This window comes from Misgurnus anguillicaudatus, chromosome 19 (assembly GCF_027580225.2).
Source record: "Misgurnus anguillicaudatus chromosome 19, ASM2758022v2, whole genome shotgun sequence".
Classification (NCBI taxonomy): Eukaryota; Metazoa; Chordata; class Actinopteri; order Cypriniformes; family Cobitidae; genus Misgurnus; species Misgurnus anguillicaudatus.
In genome coordinates, this window is record NC_073355.2 from 42,897,497 (window position 1) to 42,924,189 (window position 26,693).

Below are 26,693 nucleotides of genomic sequence, written 5' to 3' on the forward strand. Positions count from 1 at the left end.
TGCGAGTGGGGTGGTGGGCGGGAAAATTCAAACTGAATGTGACGAAACGGTTTGTGACGTCACAACGGAGCTGAGTTTGAACTCGCGCAATCTGAGACTCAAGGCAGAGGACATTCAGAAACGTGTATCTCACTCAAAACAGCATGGATGGATTTTTTTCCAAGTTTGTATGCGTGTGGGAGCATCAGAGACACAAAATAACACCCCAAAACCCAGAAAAAGTGAGTTTTTCATAATATGGGCACTTTAATCTTGAATAATTGTAACTACTCACTGTCTACAGACCATCTCCATCTTTTCAGTTGTTATCTTCCTGCATTTATTTATTTCTTTTGAAAATAACAGATACAAATCAAACTAGATAATCATACTTGCTAAATAAAAGTGCTGGCTTTATTTAAAATTTCATATCAGATTTTTGAGCTAACCATGTTTTTTTTTCATTGCTTTCTTTGAGTGATCATTTGCATACATTACTGACTAACAAATGTAAAGTTGGTGTTAACATATAAAGTGTGTTTTGACTGACTTGCCTTCACAGAAGAGATGAAGATTGTCGTGTTTGCTCTTCTCCTCTCAGCTCATTGTGAGCAGACAACAGCTCTGAAAAGAAAACACTTTTATTTTAGTAATCACACGACATGGACAAAAGCTCAAAGTCACTGCAGAAGCTCCTATGTAGACCTGTCCAGTGTTGACAGCTGGGAGGAAATTACAGCGTTAAATGCTACAAGTGGGCTTAGTTTTTTAAAAGCATTTATCTGGGTTGGACTGCGACTGATCTCTGCAAACACCTGGCAGTGGAGTGATGGAAGCCAGAGAAGGTTTATCATCTGGGGAGCAGACCAACCAAACGATCAAGGCAATGACCTCTGCTGTCGGGTTCGAAATGGCAGTTTGTATGACTACTACTGTAGTTATTCATTTCCTTACTTCTGCTACAAGTGGGACACTGAACTGATTGTGGTTAAAGAGAATAAGAGCTGGGAGGACGCGTTACAATACTGCAGGACTCATCACACTGATCTGGCCAGTCTGCCTACAGATTTACATCTCATTCAAGCCAAACAAGCCACTGCTGAGACATCAAAGGTGTGGACAGGTCTACGGTTCCTGGCAGGCTCATGGTTCTGGTTAAGTGGTGTGGATCTGGGATACCTTCGTGCCCAACTGCCAGCCTGTCCTGCCAATTACACTTACTGTGGATCTCTAAACCTGAAAACTCAGAGCTGGGAGAACAGAAACTGTTTGGAGGAACGTAACTTTGTGTGCTATTAGAAAGGAGGGTGAGTATGAAGTATCATAGATTTATGCCTAGAAATGTTCCTTAGAGGTTAAACAGTTATTTAAAGAACTATATAAAGTGGTATGAACAAAAACTACATGTTTTAGGCACTTACGATTATACACAGCACCCGATTCCATATTTAAAAAGTGACTAAAAACCATCAGATTACTACCAGACATTTACTTTACTCATTTTTTTTTGTATCTTGTGTAAAGTTCCTCGCCGTATATGGCTGCCATTACAATTATAATAATATTTTATTATCATATTGTATTTTATTATAATATATTAAATCATCAGTGGTGCCCCCAGCAAACTTTAGTAGGGGTGGCCAGATGCTCAGGCCAGGTGAAAGAACTGACAGACAACGCGAAACAAACAGTTAATACCCTTTCCTCTAGCGTTTATAAGTTTTGCGTGTACGACTGTGCGCACCTCTAAAGCGCGTGTTGGAATGCCTCATGTCCTGACAATGCGTACATATCACTGATCTATATAAATGACTGGATTGCGCATAGAACGCTTGACGTAACTGCGTGAGGTGAAGCCAGCACAGAGTTCGAGCCGCCATCTTGGTATACCCAACCGGCAGAGGGCGTCATTGACTTCCATTCAAAATCATGATCAAAATGTATCCCTTTACAGCGTATCAGTTACACAAGGTTAATTTTTAGGATATGTGTATGTAAATTATTTGTTAATTCTGGTGTTATTTGCAATGTTTATGTTTTAATCGGGCAGGACAATGGATTTATAAAAAAACGTTAAGGTGAGTGTGTCTGCTGCCTTTGTTAATGACACGGGTATAAATAAAGTTTTTTTGACATTCAGCTACACGGTGACGGTCAGCTTTATTTCTCTAAATAAGGTTAGGTAACTTGAAAGTTTAGATAACAAAACTAGCTAATTATTGCATGCAAATACGGTACAAAGCATGATTATTTATTTAGATTTCAGAATGAGCATGTTTATTGTCATTAATACTAAATATGCTGCGGTCTGTCTGCTGATCTGATACTGTAATAAAGAAATAACTGATTAAAACGCAAAATGTACAACTTTCAGTAAATAACTATTTACATGCTTAAGACGTTTGTGTTGTAATAATGTACAGGGTAACTTCACATATAAAAACGAAGATGAGTAAAGTGATGTTTTATCATTAAAATCTGATAACGTCCATTGATTTAATAGAATGTTTGAGTATACCAACATGGCGGCGCGGTGGCTTCACAAGTGTGACGTCATGCGCAATCCAGTCATTTATATAGATCAGTGGTACATATGCACAAATTGCAAAGATCAAGCGTGTAAATAGTGAGTTTTCTTGCCCTTAAAAAAACATATTTACACAACAAAATCTCACAATGCCGTGATTATCCTTACGTATAAGCAGTTGTGAGAGAAATCAAGCACGTCCTGGATCTGTGCACTTTTAAAAGTAAACCTGATGCTTTTAAAGAGTAACTAAACCCCGGTCAGAGCCTGACTACCCCCACTTGCAATATTTGAAAAATGCAAGAAAAGTAGGCGGAGATAGAGGGGATGAACTAAGTGTGTGGTGAGATTGTAACAAGGGCGTGGTGAGCCTGAACCTGCTTATGTCACAAGGTATTTTTTGGACCCAACATCCAATAGGAAAATTCTACTGCAGTAGCCACCGTTCAGCCTGAAGAGGGCAGCACTCAGACGTTTTTACACCATATATTGTAGTTATGAAACACTTTATATCCAAATGTCAAAAAACTTACTAAAATCAATGAACAGCACTAATAAAGCCCCATTCTTACAGATCATTAACTAAATAAAGTTGGTTTAGTTACTCTTTAATGTTAATCAAACAACAGACAAAGAAAAAAATAAATTGTCTTGTCAACTGATTTAGATTATTTAAATTAGGCTAGCAATTAGTGTGTGCCATAATCTTATGTATTAAAGTTACATGGTTTAAAAAAAAGAATCACACTTATTTTATTTTAGTGATTGAATTTGGCAGGGTAAGTTAAACATCTGAACCTCTGGAATAAATCCTTAGCATTAAGCCCTGCTTTGTAGGTTTCGTCTCCGCATTGCACCTCTCGAACTTTGTGCTGCAGTATGCTTTGCTAGAGCTGCTGCTTGCGTGTGCACACTGTAGCTACCATATGATATGATACAGTACCAACCCAGTCTCACGAAATTTGTTATATATTCACGGAAATCTTTTTTTTTTTCGTGATATAATCACAAATTTCCACGTTTTTTTGTGATCGTTTAACGAATTTCTGTTTTCGTGTGATTATCACGTATTGGTTTTGCCCTATTTTCTTACCATTGTCGCTTCGGTTTAGGGTTAGATTTACATACAATTACATCCTTACCCAAACCCAACTCTAACCCTAACGCCAGGTGACATATAAAAATGGAAATAATAGTATAAACCAATATACAAAGTGACATTCTAATGCAAACACCAAAACTAACCCTAAACTGAAGCGACAATGGTTTGAAAATAGGAAAAAGCAGTTGAATAACCAATACGTGATAATTACACGTGATCACTCTCAGGAATAAGGCTCAATCGTTTTTTTTTTCTATTATCATCACATATCCAACAATCATCAACAAATAATGAAGTAAACATTGTCTTTTCCAAACGTATGTGAAACTTGATTGTGGACTGCCTCAGATAGCACAGATAGCCACAAATGTTACACCATCTTTTATCTTACGTCCTACTATAAAAATTAGCCCGTTCACATCATTTTGTTTGGTTGCGTGCATGAATAATCTCTTGCTATTTATTGTATGTGCAAAACAACACAAAGTATTTCATAATATGAAAAACAACATAAATAACAATATATGTCACAAACAACCGCTTTTTCTGTAACTTCAAAGGGTTTTCTGTAAAATGATATAAAGATATTGCATTTATTCCACTGTATGTGGTTATGGGGACACTTCAAATGTTTTCAGGCTGAAATTGAATACAAAAAGAGTATTATTCCCCCATTTGTGGCAGCACCTGTGGCGACGGGACGTGACATCTCCGTTCCCTCCTTCAGGGAACAAGGGTTACATCTGTAACCGAGACGTTCCCTTTCAGTCGGTCACTACGACGTCACGTCGTGACCGACGAATTGGGAATCCCTACCAAAACGCCACTAGGGGCTGACCTCTTCCAGTGTCTGCAAAAAGCCCTCCAAATCCCCTTAAGGGAATGGAGAAATAGGATAAGGCAGAAAGGCCGGGCACTAGATGTTCCTTTAACCCCACAGTAGTGCCAGCGACTGGGAAGCGCCCTACCAGAGCGGGATAGGAACGCTGCGGAAGCCACCGCCCCTCTTAAGGGCTAATGGTGGGAAAAAGTCAACCGTAGTTGAGGTAAAATGACAGCCGTGGCTGTGTAAGCAAAGCAGTGCTCTGCTAAGGGAAACGTGGGCTGGTAGGATTAACCCCACGGAACAATACTCACAAAGGAACCCGTTGGGACACAATGTCGAGCCCAAGCCAAACACGTAGGTTCGTAAGAATACAGCTAGTGAAAGGCTGACAGCCAATGCTCCGCAACAAAGGCTGCCAAGGCAGCGGAGGAAGAGCAATTCAAACCATTACGCATTTTTGCTCTGATGGCCTTCCATACTGAAACTCAATTTGGAGCCTCAGTCGGAGGCTGCAAGCCGACTTGCGAGTCTGCTCTCCGTGCCCTCCCTGGTGAGGAAAGAACACGAGAGGATACAGGCTCGATACAAACATTGTAAAATCTAATGAACGTATTAGGTGTCGCCCAACCAGCAGCTCTGCAGATGTCTGTTAGCGAGGAACCACGAGCGATAGCCCAAAATGAGGCAACACCCCGTGTGGAGTGCGCTCTCAAATAAAGGGGCAAGAATACCCTGAAGATTATAAGCCAGGGCGATAGTATCAACTATCCAATGAGACATCCTCTGCTTAGTGACAGCTTTCCCTTTCTGCTGGCCACCATAACAAACAAAGAGCTGGTCTGAGGTCCTGAGGCTTTGCGTGCGGTCCACATAGAATCGCAGTGCGCGTACGGGGCACAACAAAGCCTCGGTTGGGTTTGCCTGCTCCAAAGGCAATGCTTGCAAGCTCACCACCTTATCTCTGAAGGGAGTGGTGGGAACTTTGGGCACGTAGCCTGGTCTGGGTCTTCAGTGAGACAGCAGGACCAAACTAAAAGCACGAATCGTCAACAGAGAATGCATGTAAATCCCCTACTCTCTTCATGGAGGCCAATGCTAGCAGGGTCAGAGTTTCATTGATAAAAACTTCAGACTCGCAGACTGCAAAGGCTAAAATAGGAGACCTGAAGGCTTCAGCACCATGGACAGGTCTCAGGAGGAAAGAGGGAGGGCGCGAGGGGTTTAGCCTGCGAGCGCCTCTTAAAATGTAATAATAAAATCATGCTGGCCAACTGATCTGCCGTAGATAAGTGAGCGATATAGCGGCGATATCAACTTTAATGGCGGAGGGACAGCCTACCATCTAACCTATGTTAAAGATATAAAAGCACAATGTTAAAGGCATTCTCTGGGGTCCTCGCGTTGCGAAGAGCAACAGGTGACGAAAGGTTTCATTAAGCGCGTAAGCCCGTCTTGTTGACGGTGCTCGAACCGCGTCGATGGTGTTAGATACCGCTTGCGATAAATCACCTAAACCTTGCGCGCGCTCAACGACCATACATGGATATCCACAGGTCGGGGCGCGAGTGCCAAATGTACCCCTTCCTAAAGAAAGAAAGTCCTTCCTCAGGGGAATCCGCCAGGGAGGGCTGTCGCGAGGAGCATTAACTATGAAACCAGTTCTTGGTCGTTCAGTACGGACGATTAATAAAAGGCTCTCCTCGTCCTGCCTTACTTTGCACAGTGTCTGCGCAATAAAGCTCATTGGAAGGAATGCGTATTTACGCACCCCCCGCGGCCAGCTGTGTGCCAACGCATCCACGCCGAGGCTGCCCTCGGTTAGTGAATAAAATAGGCGACAGTGGGTATCGTCCGGCGACGCAAACAGATCTACGCACAACCGAACTTCTTCCAAATTAGCTGGACCGTCTGGGGGTGGAGTCGCCATTCGCCGGGGGTGCAGCTCTGGAAGCGCGTCACCGCTGTATTGAGCGATCCCGGGATGTAAATGGCACGAAGGGACCTCAGATGCTTCTGACTCCAAAGGAGGAGATGACGAGCGAGATGCGACAGGTGACGAGAGCGCAAAACCGCCTTAACGGTAAATAACGCAACAGTCGCAATGTTATCGGTGTCTACTAATACATCCTTCCCTCGCATCTCCATAGCGGAGGGTACAAGTCCCAGATATACAGCGCACCGCTCGCGGCAGTTGGGGTGCTATGCACACCCCAGAGACTGCAAGCCCGTCATACGTGGCAGATCAACCCGTGCTTAGAGCATCGTATGCTACCGAATGGCAGGAGACCCCTCAGAGGCATATCTTGCTATCAGAAATGCTGGGTCTACCACGGGGAAAATTTAAATGACACGCAGGTGTAGTGTTTACACGGTGTATGCCGGTGCGCCACGCTCTCCTCAAGACTCGATCGTAAAGCCAACGCTGAAGCGGTCTCATATGACGCAGCTCGAGCAGTGTCACAGCCGCAGCATGCTGTCATATGTCCAGGAGCTTCTGAAATTGTTTCAGAGGGGCCGCGTACTTCCCTCGAATTAAACCGAGGCAAGTCAGAACTGACTAGTTGCGCGCTTTTGTAAAACACGCCAATTAGTTGATCGAGTCTAATTCCATACTGAGAAAAAGGATCCTCTGCACGGGGCAAAGTTGCTCTTTCCCAGTCGACCTGATGACTAAAACGAGCGAGATGCCGAAGCATTAACTCTCTGTGTTCGCGCACGTCTGCCAAGAACGGCCTATTATAAGTCGACGTAAATAAAGCAGAATGCGAACAACAGTCTCTCTCTGATATTTAAATGCCGTGACTAGCACTTTCATGGAGACACGGAGAGAGAGAGACAGCTCGAATGGTGTACTTAATATTAATATGCCCACCCCACGACGCAGAGCGAAAAAACGGTCTAAGGCGAGGGGAGATGGACACAAAAAGTACACGTCTTACAGGTCTAAGGCTGCAAACCGATCTGAATATTGAAATACGAGCCTCTGCGTTATCATCCAAAAAAAGACCACCTTTGTAGAGCCGGTGCGTAAATCAAATCGATCGTAACCCACCGCGTATTTTGGGTACTATGAGATAAAGGCTGGAAAAACCCTATCATCATATCATCATCTCGGTAAGAGGGACCGGCTCGATACATCCTTCGCCAGCAGGATATCGACTTATGCACGCAGTACATGTGCATCGGACACTTTCACTTTAGTGAAACGAAAGCCTGAGAATTCTGGGGTTGTGCCGGTAATTGTATTTCGTAACCGAGGCGGATCGTGCGTAAAACCCAACGAAAGGGCTGGGAACTGAAGCCAAGCACCCAGGCACCGTACGAGGAGAATTAACGACACTACCGAAGTACCCGCGGTGGGGCAGCGAAGCGAGACAGGTGAGACTGCAGGTGCGTCTGCTGTGACAGCATAAGCATCTACAGTATGTGTGTGTGACACTGACCTGAGCCCGCTGAAGGTGACAGTCGTCTGGTCTCCTCTGCGGAGAGCACAGACTCCGATGAGGGTGCTGGTGGTCCGGTCTCCTCAGTGGAGGGCTCGGACTCCTCAGAACACCCGCTGGCGATAGAGGAGAGGTAGGGTGAGCTGGTGTGTGCCCGCTCACGGCTCTCTCGATCCTCTGGAGACCTGGAGAGGGAAGAGGAATGCACTCCATGTGTGGTTAAGTGGGTACCGGCTAAACAGCCGGTGGAACATATGCAAACCAAGAATTTTCCACCCGAAGCGGCTAAGCGGGCGGGGCGAGCTGCTGACGACCGGTTCCCCCGCGCTGCCGAGATGGGGTCCGAGGAGGGGAACGGAGGTGGTCGCCGCAGGACGCCGACGGCGAGAGGCCGACTGAGGAGCCGGCGTGATGGTTTTTACCAAGGGCAGCTCTCCTTCGCCGGGGCATGACCTCAGAGATCGCCTCAGTCTGCGCAGCGGAGCTGTACGACTCCACGGCCTCGTCGAAGAGGCCGGTCTGTGAGACAGGAGCATTCAAGAAGTTGTTCTCGCCTGCGTCCGTCAGCCAGACACAGCCAAAGGTGGCAATCTTGAACCACTGTGGTGAACATCGCACGACTAAAGGTCGCGGCCTCCCTCGTAAATCCTTGGTGAAGCTGTAGCAACGTTATTGCGTGCAGGGCTGAAGCCGCCTCGCCGCATGCCTGACGGACAGCGCCCGTAACCGGACGACTGTCTACAAACACGGGAGGGAAGGGTTGGGTGGTCCCTCCAGGAACGCAGCTGCATCGCAACCCCCCGCTCCACTGAAGGGGTCCCCGCCCTTAGCGGCTCCATTGGTGAGGGAGGTGAGGGGTGAAAGCTGAAGCTGAACGGCCGGATGGCCGCAAATCACGTCAGCTCTTCGTTCCGTCGGGAAAGAAAGGCACAGGAGAAGAGGACCGAGAGGCCCGAGCAACTCCGAAATACCAATCACGTGGGCGGTACGGTTCGGGCGGAGAGGGGTAAACCTCTCCAACTCTACCGTTTCCGCCGCTCGAGCGGGCACGGCCACCATCTCCGGAACGACTCCACTTCGGAGGAAAAATTGGACACCCCTCTGATGCTGCAGAAGTGAACGGGACCAGAAGGAGGTCCAATGGATTCGGCAGAAATCGTAGAACACGACTCTGCAGTCTCCACCGGAGCCTCAACCGGCTGAGGATGAAAGGCCGGTAGGTGGAGGACGCATCCTCCGTCCTACTCAGCATAGTGATGCGAAGAGCGTCCTGCGAGCGCTTGACAGCCGCACCATGGCGGTGTCAGCACTGCAAAGGCGCGGACAGCATTCCCGTAGAAACGTCAGTCGTCTCCGCAATCCAAGAGGGTTATGCTCTCACAGAGAGAACAAAAACTCTCCACGAACGCAGCCTCAGAGTGCTTGATGCCCAAGCATGAAGACAGCGCTCGTGACCGTAACTGGAACCCTTATACCTCTCGTATCCAAGATCGCACGGACGAAAAGCAATCCTGAAAAGGACGCTGATCTCCGAATATACGAGAGAGTGGCTGTCTTTAAAAAGACACAGAGCTCTCACGTATCACTCTTTAGGGAAATCACTCTTTAGGTGCTCAGCTGATGATGCGCACAGGGAAAGGCAACGCACACACTAAACTCAAACAAAAAATAGTACTGTGTTAGTACTGCTTGTCAATCAACTTTAGCAACCGTTCCCAGAAGAGCAGAGAGTAGCTTCTCAGTCAGATAAAGCCGGCTTTCGAAGCGAAAAAGCTGATTTCCCTATTTGCACGTGCTCCTTATATACGCACCTGGCGGGGCGGCGCCAGCATTATGCAAATATCTCAATGCCAAGTTCATTGGCGTTTTAGTAGTATACAAAGCAGATTGGTCTCTCTAAGCGAGTTCCCAATTCGTCGGTCACGACGTGACGTCGTAGTGACCGACTGAAAGGAAACTTCCTGCATATGCCTGCGCCTCATCAATTATTAGTATATAGGAGTTAATTCTTACTCCTCAGCGTGAGGTTTGGCGTGAACTGGCTAAAATGTGTATGTCTCACGGGGAATGCATGACACTTAAGAGCCTGAAAATAAACTATGTTGTCCTGTAACAGCTAACTGCCTAATTTTTATGGTCTTTGTCTTACAGAAGAGATGTCAGTTTATCCAGAAGTATGCAGCTTTAATTCGACGATGAGTCTTTGTTTTGTACCCGAGTGTGAGATGATGCTGGGTCATTTTCAACTGGGGTGGCAAATGAGAGGCAAATGCTTGTTTGTTTTCTTTTAATAAAATGTTATTGTCATGATTCGGTTCTGTGTTCTCCCTGTCTAGTGCTTTTATTTTGTAGTTTCTGTCTGTGTTTACCATTTTTGAGAAGTTATTTTGTTCATTCTTGATGTCTAGTTATCTGTTAGTGAGTGTTTAGTCTTTTTCTTGATGTAATGGATTACCTCTCTTGGATTATTATTATTCTTTGTCTGCCTTGTTTTAATTATAAAAAATAGTATTGCTGCACTTGGATCCGCTGTCTCTGCCTACTTTTCCTATCATCATCACAGAACGACTGACCTCAGACAATGCAAACACTGGCCCTGCATTCCAGTTCGTTTTTTTATGAACTTCCCTCGCTAACTTCCCTCAGTCTCGTTCACTAAAACTGGAGTGGAACGCACCCTGGGGCTACAGAGTAATCAGGGATAACAAGACACACCTGGGGAACAATCAGCACACAGACCAATAAACAAAATAACTACAAGACTACAATAATAACTCCTTTTAGAAAAATAGGGGCCTCACACCTCGATGCTCAGGCCCTAAAAATGGTAAACAGAGACAGAACTACAAAATAAAAGCACTGGACAGGGAGAACACAGAACAGAATCATGACAGTTATGCATTTAAAATTAGTTTAATAAGCTATATCCATTAAAACATTTTTAATTATAATTAATTAAAACAAACAGTAACACCACAGACAAATTAGCCTAAATCTAGGCTTTTCTAAAATAGAGGCTGCAATCATGATAATTTCAAGTTCAGGGGTTATATAGAAATATTAATATGTGTGTATTTATCAAAATTTGTATTAAAATTTGTAAAATCTGCAAGTTATAAACATAAAACCACATACACTAATAAAGTGTGACACGTGAAATTTGAATACTTGCCACAACAAATAAACAATGACACTGCTACTGTAGCTGTATCTGGTGCGCTGTTTGAGGACTCACGGCTTGGAGATTTAAAGGAGCAGTATGTAGGATTGTGGCCAAAACTGGCATTGCAATCACAAAACTTGTGGCTAAAACTGGTACTGCAATCACACAACTAGTGGCTAATGCACAAAATGACAACATAAACATCAGTTGAGGGCTGCAACTCCACTTTTTAAATGACAATATCCTGGCCCGACCACTGTTGTCAGTGATATAACTGATGTGTGTTGGGCTCCCGCTACGTCAGCAGTAACAATCATAAATATTTTAAGAACAAGCGGGTGCCCGATGTCCCTTTAGCTTTCCCTATCTCTGTCCTGACATGTGATAGAAAGATGAAGGCCGTCTCCAGCCGCACAGCAATTCTATCTAATCTACTGCCTATTATACGTCATTCTGAGATTGATACAGTGCCAAAACCAGTCACTGTTAAGTTAGCACTTCTGAACATCCGTTCACTAAAAAACAAATCCTTTTTAGTTAATGATCTTATCACCACTAACAACCTGGACTTTATGTTTCTAAATGAAACTTGGTTAGATGACAGCTGCAGTGCTACAGTCCTCAATGAATCAGCACCACACAACTTTACCTTTATAAATGTCTGTAGAGCTATTAGAAGAGGTGGAGGAATAGCTGCTTTATTCAAAGATGCCTTTCAATGCAAGCAAGTGTTACTTGGTGATTACCAGTCTTTTGAATATTTGTGTATTGCTTTAAAAGGTACACCACGCATTCTGTTTACAATTATTTATAGACCTCCCAAATACACCTCAGCATTTGTTGATGAGTTCACAGAACTTTTATCAACAATTTCCTCTGAATTTGATTATTTTGTTATTGCTGGAGATTTTAATATTCATATAGACAATGCAGAAAACAATGCTGCAATTGAACTGTTAAATGTTTTAAACACTTTTGATCTGACCCAGCACGTGCAAGGTCCTACGCACAATCGGGGACACACTCTTGATCTGCTCATTAGCAAGGGTCTAAACATTTCATCCACTGTAATCAAGGATGAAGCACTATCTGACCATTTCTGTGTTTACTTTGATTTATTGATCTGTCCTGCCACTGATGCTAGATATGTCTATGTTAAAAAAAGGTTCATAAATGAGAACACCAGTGAGGTATTTATGAATGCTATGTCAATGTTGCCAAACATATCGGCAGACTCTGTTGATGTTCTCCTTGAAAACTTTAACATAAAAGTTAAAGATGCTATTGATGGTATAGCTCCAGTAAAGGTCAGGGTGATCACTGGCAGACGTAAAGCACCCTGGAGAAACACAACAGCAGTACAGCACATGAAAAGAACATGCAGAAAAGCTGAACGTATGTGGCGGAAAACAAAACTTGAAGTACATTATAGCATCTATAAGGACAGTCTTCGTGCTTTCAATGTAGAACTAGGCACAGCTAGACAGACCTTCTTTTCAAACATTATAAACAAAAACATAAACAACACTCGCACTCTTTTTGCTACTGTAGAGAGACTAACAAACCCCCCAAATCAAGTTCCTAGTGAAATGCTCTCTGAAAACAAATGCAATGAGTTTGCAACCTTTTTCTCTGAGAAGATCAGTAATATCAGAATGACGATCAATACGGCCTCATATTGTACTGTGATCAGTCAGATATCATTGCAACAACCTCAGAAATTAGCCATTCTCTCAGAATTTGACATAATTGATATAAAAACCTTGGAAGAAACAGTACAACATCTTAAAGCATCAACTAGCAGCCTTGACACGCTCCCCACATCTTTTCTCAAAAAGGTACTTAACTGCTTAGAAACTGACCTCTTAAAAATAGTAAATACCTCTCTGATCACAGGCACCTTTCCAGAGTCATTAAAAACAGCAGTTGTTAAGCCTCTCCTAAAAAAGAGTAACCTAGACAAAACCATACTTAGCAACTACAGACCAATCTCAAATCTTCCGTTTATAGGCAAGATCATTGAAAAGGTTGTTTTTAATCAGCTGAACAAATTCTTAAACTCAAATGGCTATCTGGACAATTTTCAATCTGGTTTCCGTCAGCATCACAGCACAGAGACAGTGCTCATAAAGATAATAAATGATATTCGCTTAAACTCTGATTCAGGTAAAATATCAGTGCTGGTGCTACTAGATCTTAGTGCTGCCTTTGACACAGTAGATCACACCATACTCTTACATAGACTGGAAAACTGGTTAGGGCTCTCTGGGATGGTCCTCAAATGGTTTAAAACATACCTACAAGGAAGAGGTTACTATGTGAACATAGGTAACCATAAATCTGAGTGGACATCCATGACATGTGGAGTCCCACAGGGTTCAATTCTTGCACCGCTTCTGTTTAATTTGTATATGCTCCCACTTGGTCAAATAATGAAAAAGAACCAAATTGCTTACCACAGCTATGCAGATGACACCCAGATATACTTAGCCCTGTCACCCAATGACTACAGCCCCATTGACTCTCTATGTAAATGCATTGATGAAATTAACTGTTGGATGCGTCAAAACTTCCTCCAGTTAAACAAAGACAAAACTGAAGTCATTGTATTTGGAAATAAAGATGAAACTCTCAAAGTTAACACAAACCTTGAGTCTATGGCTCTAAAGACACAAAATTAAGTCAGAAATCTTGATGTAATTTAATAGTCTGACCTTAATTTCAATATTCATGTGAAAGTGATAGGCAAATCTGCTTATACTACCATCTAAGAAATATAGCCAGAATTAGATGTTTTGTCTCAAGACAGGATTTAGATAAACTTGTTCACGCTTTCATCACCAGCAGGGTGGATTATTGCAATGGACTCCTTACGGGGATCCCCAAAAAGACCATTAGACAGCTGCAGCTCATACAAAACACTGCTGCCAGAATTCTGACCAGAACCAAAAAATCTGAGCACATTACTCCAATCCTCAGGTCCTTACACTGACTTCATGTTACATTTAGAATAGATTTTAGAGTATTGTTACTCGTTTATAAATCACTTCATGGCTTGGAACCCAAATACATGACAGATATGCTAACTGAATATAAACCTAAAAGATTACTCAGATCATTAGGATCCGGTCAGTTAGAAATACCAAGGGTTCACTCAAAACAAGGTGCATCAGCATTTAGTTATTATGCCACCTCTAGCTGGAATCAGCTTCCAGAAGAGATCAGATGTGCTTCAACAGTAAACACTTTTAAATCTAGATTAAAAACACATCTGTTTAACTCTGCATTTACTGAATGAGCACTGTGCTGCTTCACACTGACTGCACCTTTAACTCAAGCCACTTTTACTTCTGTTTTATTCTTTTTAACATTTTAAACTGTTTTTAATTAAAATCACATTCATTTTCTTTAATTGTTATTCTAAATTCTCATGTATCTTTGTTTTTATTGTGATTTTATTGTGTATCTATTATTTTTACATTTTCTTTTTTCTCTTTTATATATTGTTTTCTCATTTCTATGTAAAGCACTTTGAATGACCTCTGTGTATGAAATGTGCTATACAAATAAACTTGCCTTGCCTTGCCTTGCCTTGCCTTGCCTTGCCTATTTGACATTAAAATAATTTGTATTATTTTATGTATATAGTGACATACCAGGGCCATTTTATGATTAATTGATATACATTTCTTACATACTGTTCCTTTAAGTATTACTTTAGATTAGCGGCATGTTGAAGCAAATGTTTTATCATATTAGAGATATGGCCATCTTTACACAAAATATCCTTATAGTTTAACCAAACTTTTGAATGTTTTTTGTCATAACGTTAGGTCCTGGCAGACAGATATAACTGTAAAACACTCACTGCTTTTCGACGTGCAAGAATGACTGAAATAATGAGGAATCTATAAACAAAATCGAAATGAGCGTGTCATATACACTCTTAAAATGAATGTGTTGAATTAACACATCTTGTGTCTGGTTAGGGGCAACACATCTAGTGTGTTGTCCTTAACTTGACACATCTCTGTGTTATTTTTGGAATAACACACTTTGTGTTGTTTTAACACATCTTGTGTTGTCCATTTCATTTATTTAAGCTCACAATCTACACGAAATGACACACAATGTGTTAAAATAACACATAATGTGTTAAATAGTTTAACACAAAACAATGTGTTAAAATTAACACATCCTTTCTTAGAGTGTAGATTCCCCGGTTGTTGTTGTTTTGGAACCAATTCTCAAAACCCAACCCTACTTCAGTATTTTGGCTAAACTCAATATGGTGTTATTGAATACTGATATTCTTGTACAGTATGTTGACCTTCTCCTAGTTTATAATTTTTTATCATATTTCTAAAAAAATTGTCTTTTAAAGGCTCTAAGAAGACAACAAGAGAAAAGATGACAAATATAAAAATGACAAGTAATGTGGTACACTCTTAAAATGAATGTGTTAAATTAACACATCTTGTGTCTAGTTAAGGACAACACAGTGTGTTGTCCCTAACTTAACACATCTCTGTGTTATTTTTGGAATAACACACTTTGTGTTGCTCTAACACATCTTGTGTTGTCCATTTCATTTATTTAAGCTCACATTCTACACGAAATGACACACAATGTGTCAAAACAACACATAATGTGTTAAATAGTTTAACACAAAACAATGTGTTAAAATTAACACATCCTTTCTTAGAGTGTAGATGTTTATCTAGCAAATGTGCATATTTAAACTGTATATGATTTTTGTATTGATGAATATGAAATGCTATTCTCTTTTTTTTCTTTTGTGGTGACACTTAATAAAGTTAATAAATAATACATTTATTATGTTTATTTGTACATTTTAGAAAATGTATTAGTAAATGTTAAAGCTAACATGAACTGACAATGGACAAAACTTATATAGCATTTTTAAACTTAATTCATATTAGCTAATGCAGTAAAGGGACTGTAAGTAGGATTTTAAGTGTTTTATTAATCAAAATCAATGTCTTTATTCATAAAAATGTCCTCATTGGTGTCAAGTGACCTCTGTCAATGATCTGACTTTTCTTTGTAAGCTTAGAATTTCTTCTCTTTACTTACATTGAACGTGTAAGTCCAAGGAGGCTTCCATGTCGTTCCGCCATATTGATAAACTATAATAGCAGAGAGGACTAGCCCAGTGGTTCCCAAACTTTTTCAGCGTGCGGCCCCCCTTGTGTACAGTGCATTCCTTCGTGGCCCCCAAAAGAAATTTTTTTCTAAAACTCAACATTTTAATAAAAAAAAATTAAATTATACAAAAAATAGTGATTTTGGTTGGTAGCCTTATTGTTTTAGGTTTAATTACACAGAATTCATGATAAATTAATGTATCTCATAAAATGACATAAAACTGGGGCCCCCCTGTAAATCCTACTTACCGTCACTTTAACTAATGTTAACAAAAACAAGCTATTGTAAAGTGTTACCATGTTTGTTTGTTGTGCTTTTATTATTTTACTAACCTAAGCTTAGTTTGAATCATGTAAATCTGATTGTTATCCAAGAAGTGATGATGAATAAAATATACTTAAGTCTGACTGCTTAAACTAAGAAAAAGTATGCTATCACTGTTAAATGCTGTATACTGATTGGTTGAGAAATGTTCCATGGGTGTTGATTATTTATCTGTAAACCGCACACCTAACTTGTCAAATGTCTTAAAAATAGGCACCAGAGCAATGTTTGAGATAACCATTGGTATATGCCGAAATATTGACTCTGGTCCTTTGCATTTTTTGAAAATAATGCACACCCGCGGTCTAACGTCAATCCGTTTCGAATCGTGCTGCATTACCACCTTGGGTGTGCATTATTTTCTTATGATTCAACGGCTCATTGTCAATTATTCCTTACACTCTAAAATCAGCTGACCCATAATGGGTAAATATTGGATTTTTAAAAATATATAATGTCTTAATTCCCTTAGCATTGCATTAAATTGTACCTATTATATAATATATCCTCTATAAAATCAGCTATATCTGGCTCTCTCTCAAGGTTTTTTCCCTCCTTGAACTTTTCTCCTAGGGGTTTTCTCCTAGGGTTTTTTCAACCCCTGGAGAGTCAGCTGACATTGGCTTACCTTAGCACCCTCTTATATACGCTACATTATTACTACGATTAATCTTAACCGCTGTTTTGTGCTGCTTATGTTATTTTTGTGTTCCCTTTCAGTCGGTAACTACGACGTCAAGTCGTGACCGACAAATTGGGAAATCGCTTAGAGAGACCAATCTGCTTCAATGACTACTTAAACGCCAATGAACTTGGCATTGAGGTATTTGCATAATGCTGGCGCCGCCCCGCCAGGTGCGTATATAAGCCGCAGCTGCAAAATACGAAATTAGTTTTTTCGCTTCGAAAGCCAGCATTATCTGCTACTGAGAAGCTAGGGGAACGGTTGCTGAAGTTGGTTTACAAGCAGTACTACCACAGCGGACACTCACAGTATTCCACTGCTCTGCATCTCTTTTGTTTTGAGTTTAGTGTGTGCGTTGCCTCTCCCTGTGCGCATCATCAGCTGAGCACCTATAGAGTGATTTCCCTGAAAGAGTGATACGTGAGAGCTCTGTGTCTTGTTAAAGACAGCCACTCCCTCGTATATTCGGAGATCAGCATCCTTTTCAGGATAGCTTTTCGTCTGTGCGATCTTGGATGCGAGAAGTATAAGGGCTCCAGAGACGGCCACGAGCGCTGTCTTCGTGCTTGGGCATCGAGCACTTCGAGGCTGCGTTCGTGGAGGGTTTTTGTTCTCTCTGTGAGAGCATAACCCTCTTGGATTGCGGAGACCACTGTCGTTTCTACGAGAACGGCGTCCGCGCCTTTGCAGTGCTGAACGCCCCATGGTGCGGCTGCCAAGCGCTCGCAGGATGCTCTTCGCATCACTATGCTGAGTAGGTCAGGGGATGCGTCCTCCACCTCCCAGCCTCCTCGTCCTCAGCCGGTTGAGGTTCTGATGGAATCGTGTTCTACGATTTCTGCTGAATCCATTGGACCTCCTTCTGGTCCCGCCACTTTAGCAGCATCAGAGGGGGGCCCCCCTTTTCCCTCGAGGCAGACTTCAACCCGGAGGTGGCGGCTGTGCCCGCTCGAGCGGTGTAACCGGTAGGGTTGGAGAGGTTAACCCCCCTCCTCCCGAACCAACCCGTCTGCATGATTGGTACTTCGGAGCTGCTCGGGCCTCTCGGTCCTCACCTCCTGTGCCTTTCTTTCCCAACGGCACGAAGAGCTGACTCAAACATGGAATTCTCTGCTGTCTATGGCCGTTCAGCCTTCACCCCTCACCTCCCTAGCTGCCATGGACCTCCCTAGCTGCCATGGCTCCGTTGCAGGTCCAAGCGAAGGCTTTAGAGATCTGCACGAGGGAGGCCGTGACCCTCGGTCGTGCGATGTCCACCACAGTGGTCCAAGAAAGCCACCTTTGGCTGTGTCTGACTGACACAACGGACGCAGACAAGAACAATTTCCTGAATGCTCCTGTCTCACAGAACGGCCTCTTCAGCGAGTTCGGGGAGTCGTTCAGCTCTGCGGCGCAGACTGAGGCGATCTCCTAGGTTGTGCCCCGGTGGAAGAGAGCTGCCCTGGTCCACCAACACCAGCTCCTCAGTCTGCCTCTCGCTGATGGCGTCCTGCGGCGGCCACCTCCGTTCCCCTCCTTGGACCCCATCTCGTCAGCGCAGGGGAACCGGTCGTCAGCAGCCCGCCCCGCCCGCTCAGCCGCTTCCTGTGGCAAACGGGAGTTTAAGTGGCCCCGCACGGGCGACCCGGAGTTGGAGAGGATCACTCTTCAGGAGACGATGAACCGCTCCTTCCCTCGGAAGAGGGTAGGGTGGAAAATCCTTGGTTTTACATTGTTGTTCCACCGGCTGTCAAGCCGGTACCCACATAACCACACATAAGAGTGCATTCCTCTTCCCTCTCCAGGTCTGTGTGTGGGAACACACCAGCTCACCCTCCTCCTCCACTATCGCCAGCGGATCGATCGCGAGCAGTCTCCACTCAGGAGACCAGACGACCATCACCTCACCGGAGTCTGCGCTCTCCGCTCAGGAGACCAGACGACCGTCACCCTCAGCGGGCTCAGGTCACTGTAGATGTTTGTGCTCGCAAGGCAGACGCACCGGAAGTCACACCTGCCCCGGTCGGCTGCCCCACCGCAAGTACTTTGGTAGTGTCGTTAATTCCCCTCGTACGGTTCCTGGGTGCTTGGCTTCAGTCCCCAGCCCGTCTCGTTGGGTTTTACGCACGATCCGCCTCGGTTACGAAATACAATTTACCGGCACAACCCCAAATTCTCATGCATTCGTTTCACTACAGTGAAAGCGTCCGATGTACATTTACCGAGATGATGATAGGGTTCGCGCCCTCCCTCTATTCCTCCTTGGGACCTGTCCATGGTGCTGAAAGCCCTGCAGGAACCTCCATTCGAGCCTCTGCAGTCTGTGAGTCTTAAGTTTTTGTCAAGGAAAACTCTGACCCTGCTCGCATTGGCCTCCGTGAAGAGAGTAGGGGACCTACACGCATTCTCCGTCGACGATTCGTGGCTTTAGTTTGGTCCTGCTGTCTCGAGCGTAACACTTAGACCCAGGCCTGGCTACGTGCCCAAAGTTCCCACCACTCCCTTCAGAGATCAGGTGGTGAGCTTGCAAGTGCTGCCCCCGGAGGAGGCAGACCCAACCATGGCTTTGATGTGCCCCGTACGCGCACTGCGATTCTACGTGGATCGCACACAAAGCCTCAGGACCTCAGACCAGCTCTTTGTCTGTTATGGTGGTCACCAGAGAGGAAAAGCTGTCGCTAAGCAGAGGATGTCTTATTGGATAGTTGATACTATCGCCCTTGCTTATAATCTGCAGGGCATTCCTTGTCCATTTAATTTGAGAGCGCACTCCACTGGGAGTGTTGCCTCATCTTGGGCACTCGCTCGGGGTTCTTCGCTAACAGACATCTGCAGAGCTGCTGGTTGGGCGACATCTAATACGTTCATTAGATTTTACAGTGTTCGTATCGAGCCTGTCTCCTTTCATGTTCTTTCCTCATCAGGGGGAGCACAGAGAACAGACTCGCACATCGGCTTGCAGCCTCCGACTGGTGCTTCACAATAAGTGTCAGTATGGAAGGCATTTAGGAAAAAAATGCGTAATAGTTTGATTTGTCCTTCCTCCGCTGCCTTGGCAGCTGATGTTGCGGAGCATCGGCTGTCAGCCTCTCACTAGTTGCATCCTCGCGAACCTATGTGTTGGGCTCGGGCATCCACATTGCGTCCCACGGGTTCCTTTGTGAGTATTTTTCTGTGGGGTTAATCCTACTTGTCCATGTTTCCCTCAGCAGAGCACTGCTTTGCTTACACAGCCACAGCTGTCTATTCTCAACTATGGTTGTTTTTCGCTCACCATTAGCCCTTAACGAGGCGGTGGCTTCTGCAGCGTTCCTATCCCGCTCAGATAGGGCGCTTCCCAGTCGCTGGCACTACTGTGGGGTTAAAGGAACATCTAGTGCCCGGCCTTCTGCCTTAAATCCTATTCTCCATCTCCTTAAGTGCAATCGGAGGGCTTTTTGCAGACACTGGAAGAGGTCAGCCCCAGTGGCGTTTTGGTAGGGATTCCCAATTCGTCGGTCACGACGTGACGTCGTAGTGACCAACTGAAAGGGAACGTCTCGGTTACGGATGTAACCCTCGTTCCCTGAAGGAAGGGAACGGAGACGTCACGTCCCATCGCCACAGGTGCTGCTCCCTGCTGTCACGGCCGGTCACATTCTCCCGGCTTTCTCAGCGAAAAGAAGCTAATTTCGTATTCTGCAGCTGCGGCTTATATACGCACCTGGCGGGGCGGCGCCAGCATTATGCAAATACCTCAATGCCAAGTTAATTGCCGTTTTAGTAGTTATCGAAACAGATTGGTCTCTCTAAGCGAGTTCCCAATTCGTCAGTCACGATGTGACGTCTCCGTTCCCTTCCTTCAGGGAACGAGGGTTACATCCGTAACCGAGACGTTTCTCTTGCATCTATTAATGTAAAGCTGCTTTGAAACAATTAAACAATTGTGAAAAGTTTTGAGTAGATATAAAAAAATAGCCCTCCCGATTGTTTTATCCATTGTGGTAGCTCTTGCTCACAAAAAGGTTGGAGACCCTTGATCTACACAATTACATAACCCTTGTATTTAATGAGTGGTTTTTCTGACAGTGCAGGATTTTTCTAAACATCACTGGGCCCTAAAATCTGTGCTCCTGCAGTCATTTTGCAGGAAGACCAATAGCATTAAACTTTCTGCATTTATAGACAATTTATCTCTGGGTTGATAAACTTCAAGGACCCTATCATACACCCAGCGCAACGTGGCGCAAGATGCGACGCAAGTGTAATTTGCTAGTTTCAGCACAACGCAGTTGTCATTTTCACGTCCAGGGCTACGTTATTTAAATAGCAAATGCATTTGCGCCCATTTGTGCACCCATGGGCGTGCTGGTCTAAAAACGAGGTGTGTCAACTAAAACCTACTCTAAAGTCAATGGGGAAATATTTTTTATTTCAAAAGCACTTTAGTAGCCTAAAATGCACCTATTAATGGGACAACAACACGCATACATTTTGATTAATACAGACACATTGACACGCAAAGAAAGATTTTTAAATATAAAACATTAAAGGATTAAAATGTAAAAGATTATTACTATGTCTCTTATACATAAATGAGGACAGTTTACAAGACTTTAGAATGCATAAAGAGCTGCTTTAGCTGTAAGTTAAATGTTTTACTTTTCAAAATAAATGCAATATTTGCAATTTTTAAATGCTACCTCACAAATTTATTTCAGGCCTATATGATGCCTTTGTACCTCTGGACATAGTGAGATAAGAACCATACTAATATTTTTACACTCTGTTCAAAACACTGTCCGAGTGCTGAAATGGCTCTACACACGTTTGTACATTCTTACAGACTTGTAAATCTCCTGTTTTTTTCTTGCATATTTAAATAATTCTTAAAAAAAACCTTTACAGTGTGTATTTAACCCCCTGGGGTCCAAAAACGCGGGGCCGCGTTTTGACGCATTTTTTCCTGTTTCCTGTGACATCCACTTAAAATACTCCGTCATTCATAATCATACACATACATGTAATACATCATTCGAAACTGTGAAGTCTCTACTTTAATGTGAGTGCCTTCATAATAACAACAAAACTGTGTGCTTTTGGCAAATAAAGAAAATAAACAGGGAGTGCATTTCGACATCTCTGTCTCCTTGACCATTTTCCTCAAACACGTTTCAAACATGAACTGATAACTCCGCCAATACTTGTCACACGAACATGATACATATGTCTAAAGAAAGCCTGAAATGTCTACTTTTACATGATGTAATTAAAATCTGAAGAACTCATTGTCTGTTTGTGTAATCGACATGTAAGTAAAGAGAGGTACAGTTTTTCTGGCTCGACCTCATTAGCGCTAATGTAATCCCACCTTCCCTTGTGCGCGCCATTCATATGGAAATTACCTGATGCGGGCTATGCAAACAAGATCAACGCCCACAAACAATGCTTTAAGAAGCAGCGAGTTTTGACAGTTTCATCCACTTATCAACGCGTTCGGAAGATGACACGCTTTACAGGTGAGGAAGCTATACAGATGCTCCTAGACAGCGAGGAAGAGTTCACTGTTTCTTCAGACAAAGAGCAGGACTCCGACGATGAACGTTTGTATTTTGAAGAGCGACTTGATCCAGCTGAGGATATAATTTCTGAAGAGTAAGTTTTACCTACATTTGTTTAAATGTTGTGTAACTTTTATATACTGTATACTGACTGTTTGCAGATATTCATAATGACTTTATAAAAAACGTCTCGTAATTGGCAATTTGTATTAACATTAAAATTATAGTTCTTACATTAAACCGTATGCTGATAAGTGTAATGTGAATGTTATAAAGCAATATCACTACTATAACTATAGTGTCCATGCCGACTTATCAATAAGCCTTCTTTATTTGCTCGGGTGTAACATTGTGCTGTAAATGAGCCCGAAGATATGTCATGCGTTAAACAGTATGATTGTATGGTGTAAATATTCAATATGTCATAAAACAATATCACTATTTAGAATATATTTTGACTAGTGTGTTTATGCCTCAACAAGTCTTGTTTACGCGACTATCTGTTCGGGTGTAAATGTATCGATGTAGTATCGATGTGCTGTAAATGTGTCCGGAGATTTGTAATGTGTTAATGTTTAGCCATAAATATGTCCGGTAATGGCCCGTTAACAAAGATATACCGCATCTATGTACCCAATTATCTTATCTCAACTATGCTTTACCGCCTTAGTATTGCTTTATAAGTTTGTTACTGTGGAGAATACATTATATTAATTATTAAAAACTTTTGTAGGAATGTGGCAGCATCACTCTCCTCTTCAGCGGGCATTTGCAGAAATGCGACGGACATTCATACAGGGTAAGTCACATTTGCGGGCTTTTCTGTTTTATTAGTAGACTTTTACTGATGTTTTGCGTAGTAATTTGGAAAATACAAGATGTATATATATAAACATATCTGTATTTTCCGAAAATACATGATACAAATAATGTTTTTAATTTTTTTTAGTAATCTTAGAGACTTTCCTTAATCGCTTGGCATTTGCCTCAAAATCAAGCAATAATGTATTGTGGTTTGTTGTACAGTATTATTCTTTTACATAAAGCTGCTTTGAAGTAATGCAATATACTAAATAATGTAAAACGCTATAAAAAAAATAAATAGCCATATAAATAAATAGCTATATAAATTAATAGATATATAATCAAATTTGACTTGATGTCAAATTACAGAAACAACTTAAAAGGAGCAGTGATTCCCTCTCCATGGAAGATTTTCTTTTTAGATCAGATATTTATCAGATATCACTACAGATAATCAGTGGTGCCACATTATCATTCCAGTAGACTGGAAATAGTTTTTCATTAAAAGACTGACCAATAAACGAAAAGATATGACACATGGACTCCACATCATAAAAGGATACCTGACCCTTCTCATAATCCACAAACACACCGACTCTCTGAGGTGCCACATTTGGTGTAAGAGGAACAAATGGATCATCACAAGCCTGATACTGTCCGCTTCTCAAACCCACAGTCCAATATCCATTCTCAGGCTTCAGCCTGATCCACCTCTTCCTCTTAACAGATTCTCTGGCCACACCCACAAACCACTCACTTAAACCCTTCACCTGCACCTCATAGTAAAAACACCCTGAGGTGAATCCTTCATTTCCAAGAACACAGAGACGTTTCTCAAACATGTTCTTTGACTTTTGATCTCTATCCATCACTGTTCTTGATTGTTGTTGAGCTCTCACTTGTTTCCCATCATCAGACACAATGAGCTGTGGATGAGCTGAATCAGTATCCAGAGTCACATTCACTGTTAAAATATCGAGATTTCTGCTTTACAGATGAATGTTTATTAAACAACAATATTATATTTATATATAATATAGGCAATAACAACAAATTAACGCAATGAAAAATATAAACATGATAACAAATTTAACGTGACAATAAAACCACATACAAGCACATCTAACAGATGTAGATCTATAACACTGTAATGTCATCAAACTTTGACTAACCTGCAAATTTTCTTAAACGTGGGATCACTAAAAACAGATAGACAGTACCAGCTTGTTAAGTACAGTAATGACATAAGGTTTTGTTAATGAAAGCTTGTCAAATAATGAATCAGTTGATAAAGCCTCACCATCTTCTATTGTCCTCTTCTCTATCAGTAAAAGTGTCTCACGTTCTGAAAAAACTGAAAAGAATAAAGTAAATACACAATAAAGGCACAACAAAAACAAAATAAAAATTTAAATAAAGCAATGTTTAAATATTTGGTATCTGAATAAATGGTACATTTCATGACATTTCTGTCATGTTTTCATGAATGATTTTATGTTTGGGTTTTATTACATACATTTTCTGATTCATTTACTGTCTTACAGTATGTCTGTGTAAACATTCACAGTGCAGGTGGTCATAATGATGTATGATCAATAGTATTTCTGCACCTTTCCTCCTTAAAGGAAAACAATATTTTACTACAGTATGTTCTTACCTCAGCTTAGATGAATTAATACATACCTATCTTTTCTCAATGTGCGCACTTTTCATCTTTGTACAGCGCTTCTTGAATGTGTTAGCATTTAGTCTAGCCCCATTCATTCACAGTTTTATTTTGTGTCACCATACTTACTTGTGTAACTACCAATGTAACCGTCTTTAAATATGGAAAACATGGAAGTGTTTGGTGGCCTCTAAATGCAATCCTTGTTTGGAGCAATAGGAATGAATGGGGCTAGGTTAACACATTCACGACAAGCTGTACAAAGATTAAAAATGCTCGCATTGCAAAGGGTAGGTATTTATTAATTTTAATTTAATTTCATTTATTTTTTTATTTGATAGGGACAGTGCATGGCACTCAGCCATACCAGAATTAGCTAAGCTAAATTTCATCTGTAGTCCCTGAAACAAGAAACAGTGACATACAAATTATCCAACAAACACATATAAATATAACATAAAACATTATCACACAAGTAACCTCTCAGACAACAAAATTTCACATTCTTAAAATCACAATAAAACAAAACAGATAAAGTACAATATTAATAGACATAACAATACAATTTTAAGATACATCAAAAATGAATTTCCTAAGTTTATGATTAATGGGTACATGATTGTATAGATTTTAGCCATGATTTTATTTTATATTTAAAACAAGTAAATGTACTGATGTCTCTAATCTCATTTGGGACTAAGTTCCAGTGCTTAGAGGCTCTGATAGATAAGGCTGATCTGCCAAACTCAGTACGTCTGCGCTAGCCTGGTCCAAACCGACTCTCGTACATTCATTTCATTTGTACGGTGAGTCTGGCCACGCTCCATTGCAAGCGTTACTTCTGTTAAGGAGGGTCCTCTGTTGAAGTTTAAAACTATTGGATCTGCCCAGAGTCACTCTGAATCTGCCATAACCAATCGCTAACGTTTGGTTGTGACGTATATCATGCACCGAAACCGGCCGGAAACAAGTACGAATAATCAGACAAACAAAACTTAGCAAACCTGGTTCTTGCTCCGGCTTTAACTTCTGTATATTCGGCAGTTTTGCAACAACGGACTGAACAGCTTTTCTCACGTCTTTCTCCGCTGCCATTACTGAACTACAACTCAAACTGACGCAACCTCAATGTCATCGTTCTTAGCCACCCCCATATGTTCGCTGATTGGTCCTGCATTTTTTTTCAGGAGAAAATGAAACTCTACAGAGCAGTCCCAGACGTAGTACTGAAGCGAAATGAAAATTAAGCGGAAGCACGTAGGAGGGCGGAGCCAGGCTACGTCTGCGCTGTACGGCAAAATTACCTCTAATGGTCGCCCTGGTTGTTCTCCCTTTAACTGACAGCAATAATATGAACTCCTCTAATGGGGACGCAGCCAAATTATTGATTACTCTGTATACTAAGCAAACATCAGCAAAGCACATTACATTTTCAAAAGACAAGAGTTTGTGCTTTTGAATAATATTACAATAGTGATAACCTGAT

The 26,693-nt window shown here is 42.1% G+C and overlaps 2 protein-coding genes across 2 annotated transcripts in view; both read right to left on the reverse strand.

Annotated features, from left to right (window-relative positions):
* LOC141351161 (uncharacterized) overlaps positions 1 to 26,693 on the reverse strand; it is a 510,144-nt gene that overhangs the window by 244,589 nt on the left and 238,862 nt on the right. The window lies entirely within an intron of this gene.
* Positions 23,704 to 26,693, reverse strand: part of LOC141350857 (butyrophilin subfamily 3 member A3-like) — a 28,168-nt gene continuing 25,178 nt past the window's right edge. Inside the window, exons 7-9 of the mRNA XM_073856693.1 lie at positions 24,842 to 24,895; positions 24,714 to 24,740; positions 23,704 to 24,505 (exon numbers count right to left, since the gene is read on the reverse strand). Of these exons, the coding sequence (XP_073712794.1) occupies positions 23,976 to 24,505; positions 24,714 to 24,740; positions 24,842 to 24,895 (611 nt within the window). The 3' untranslated portion in view covers positions 23,704 to 23,975. The remainder of the gene's footprint in view (positions 24,506 to 24,713; positions 24,741 to 24,841; positions 24,896 to 26,693) is intronic.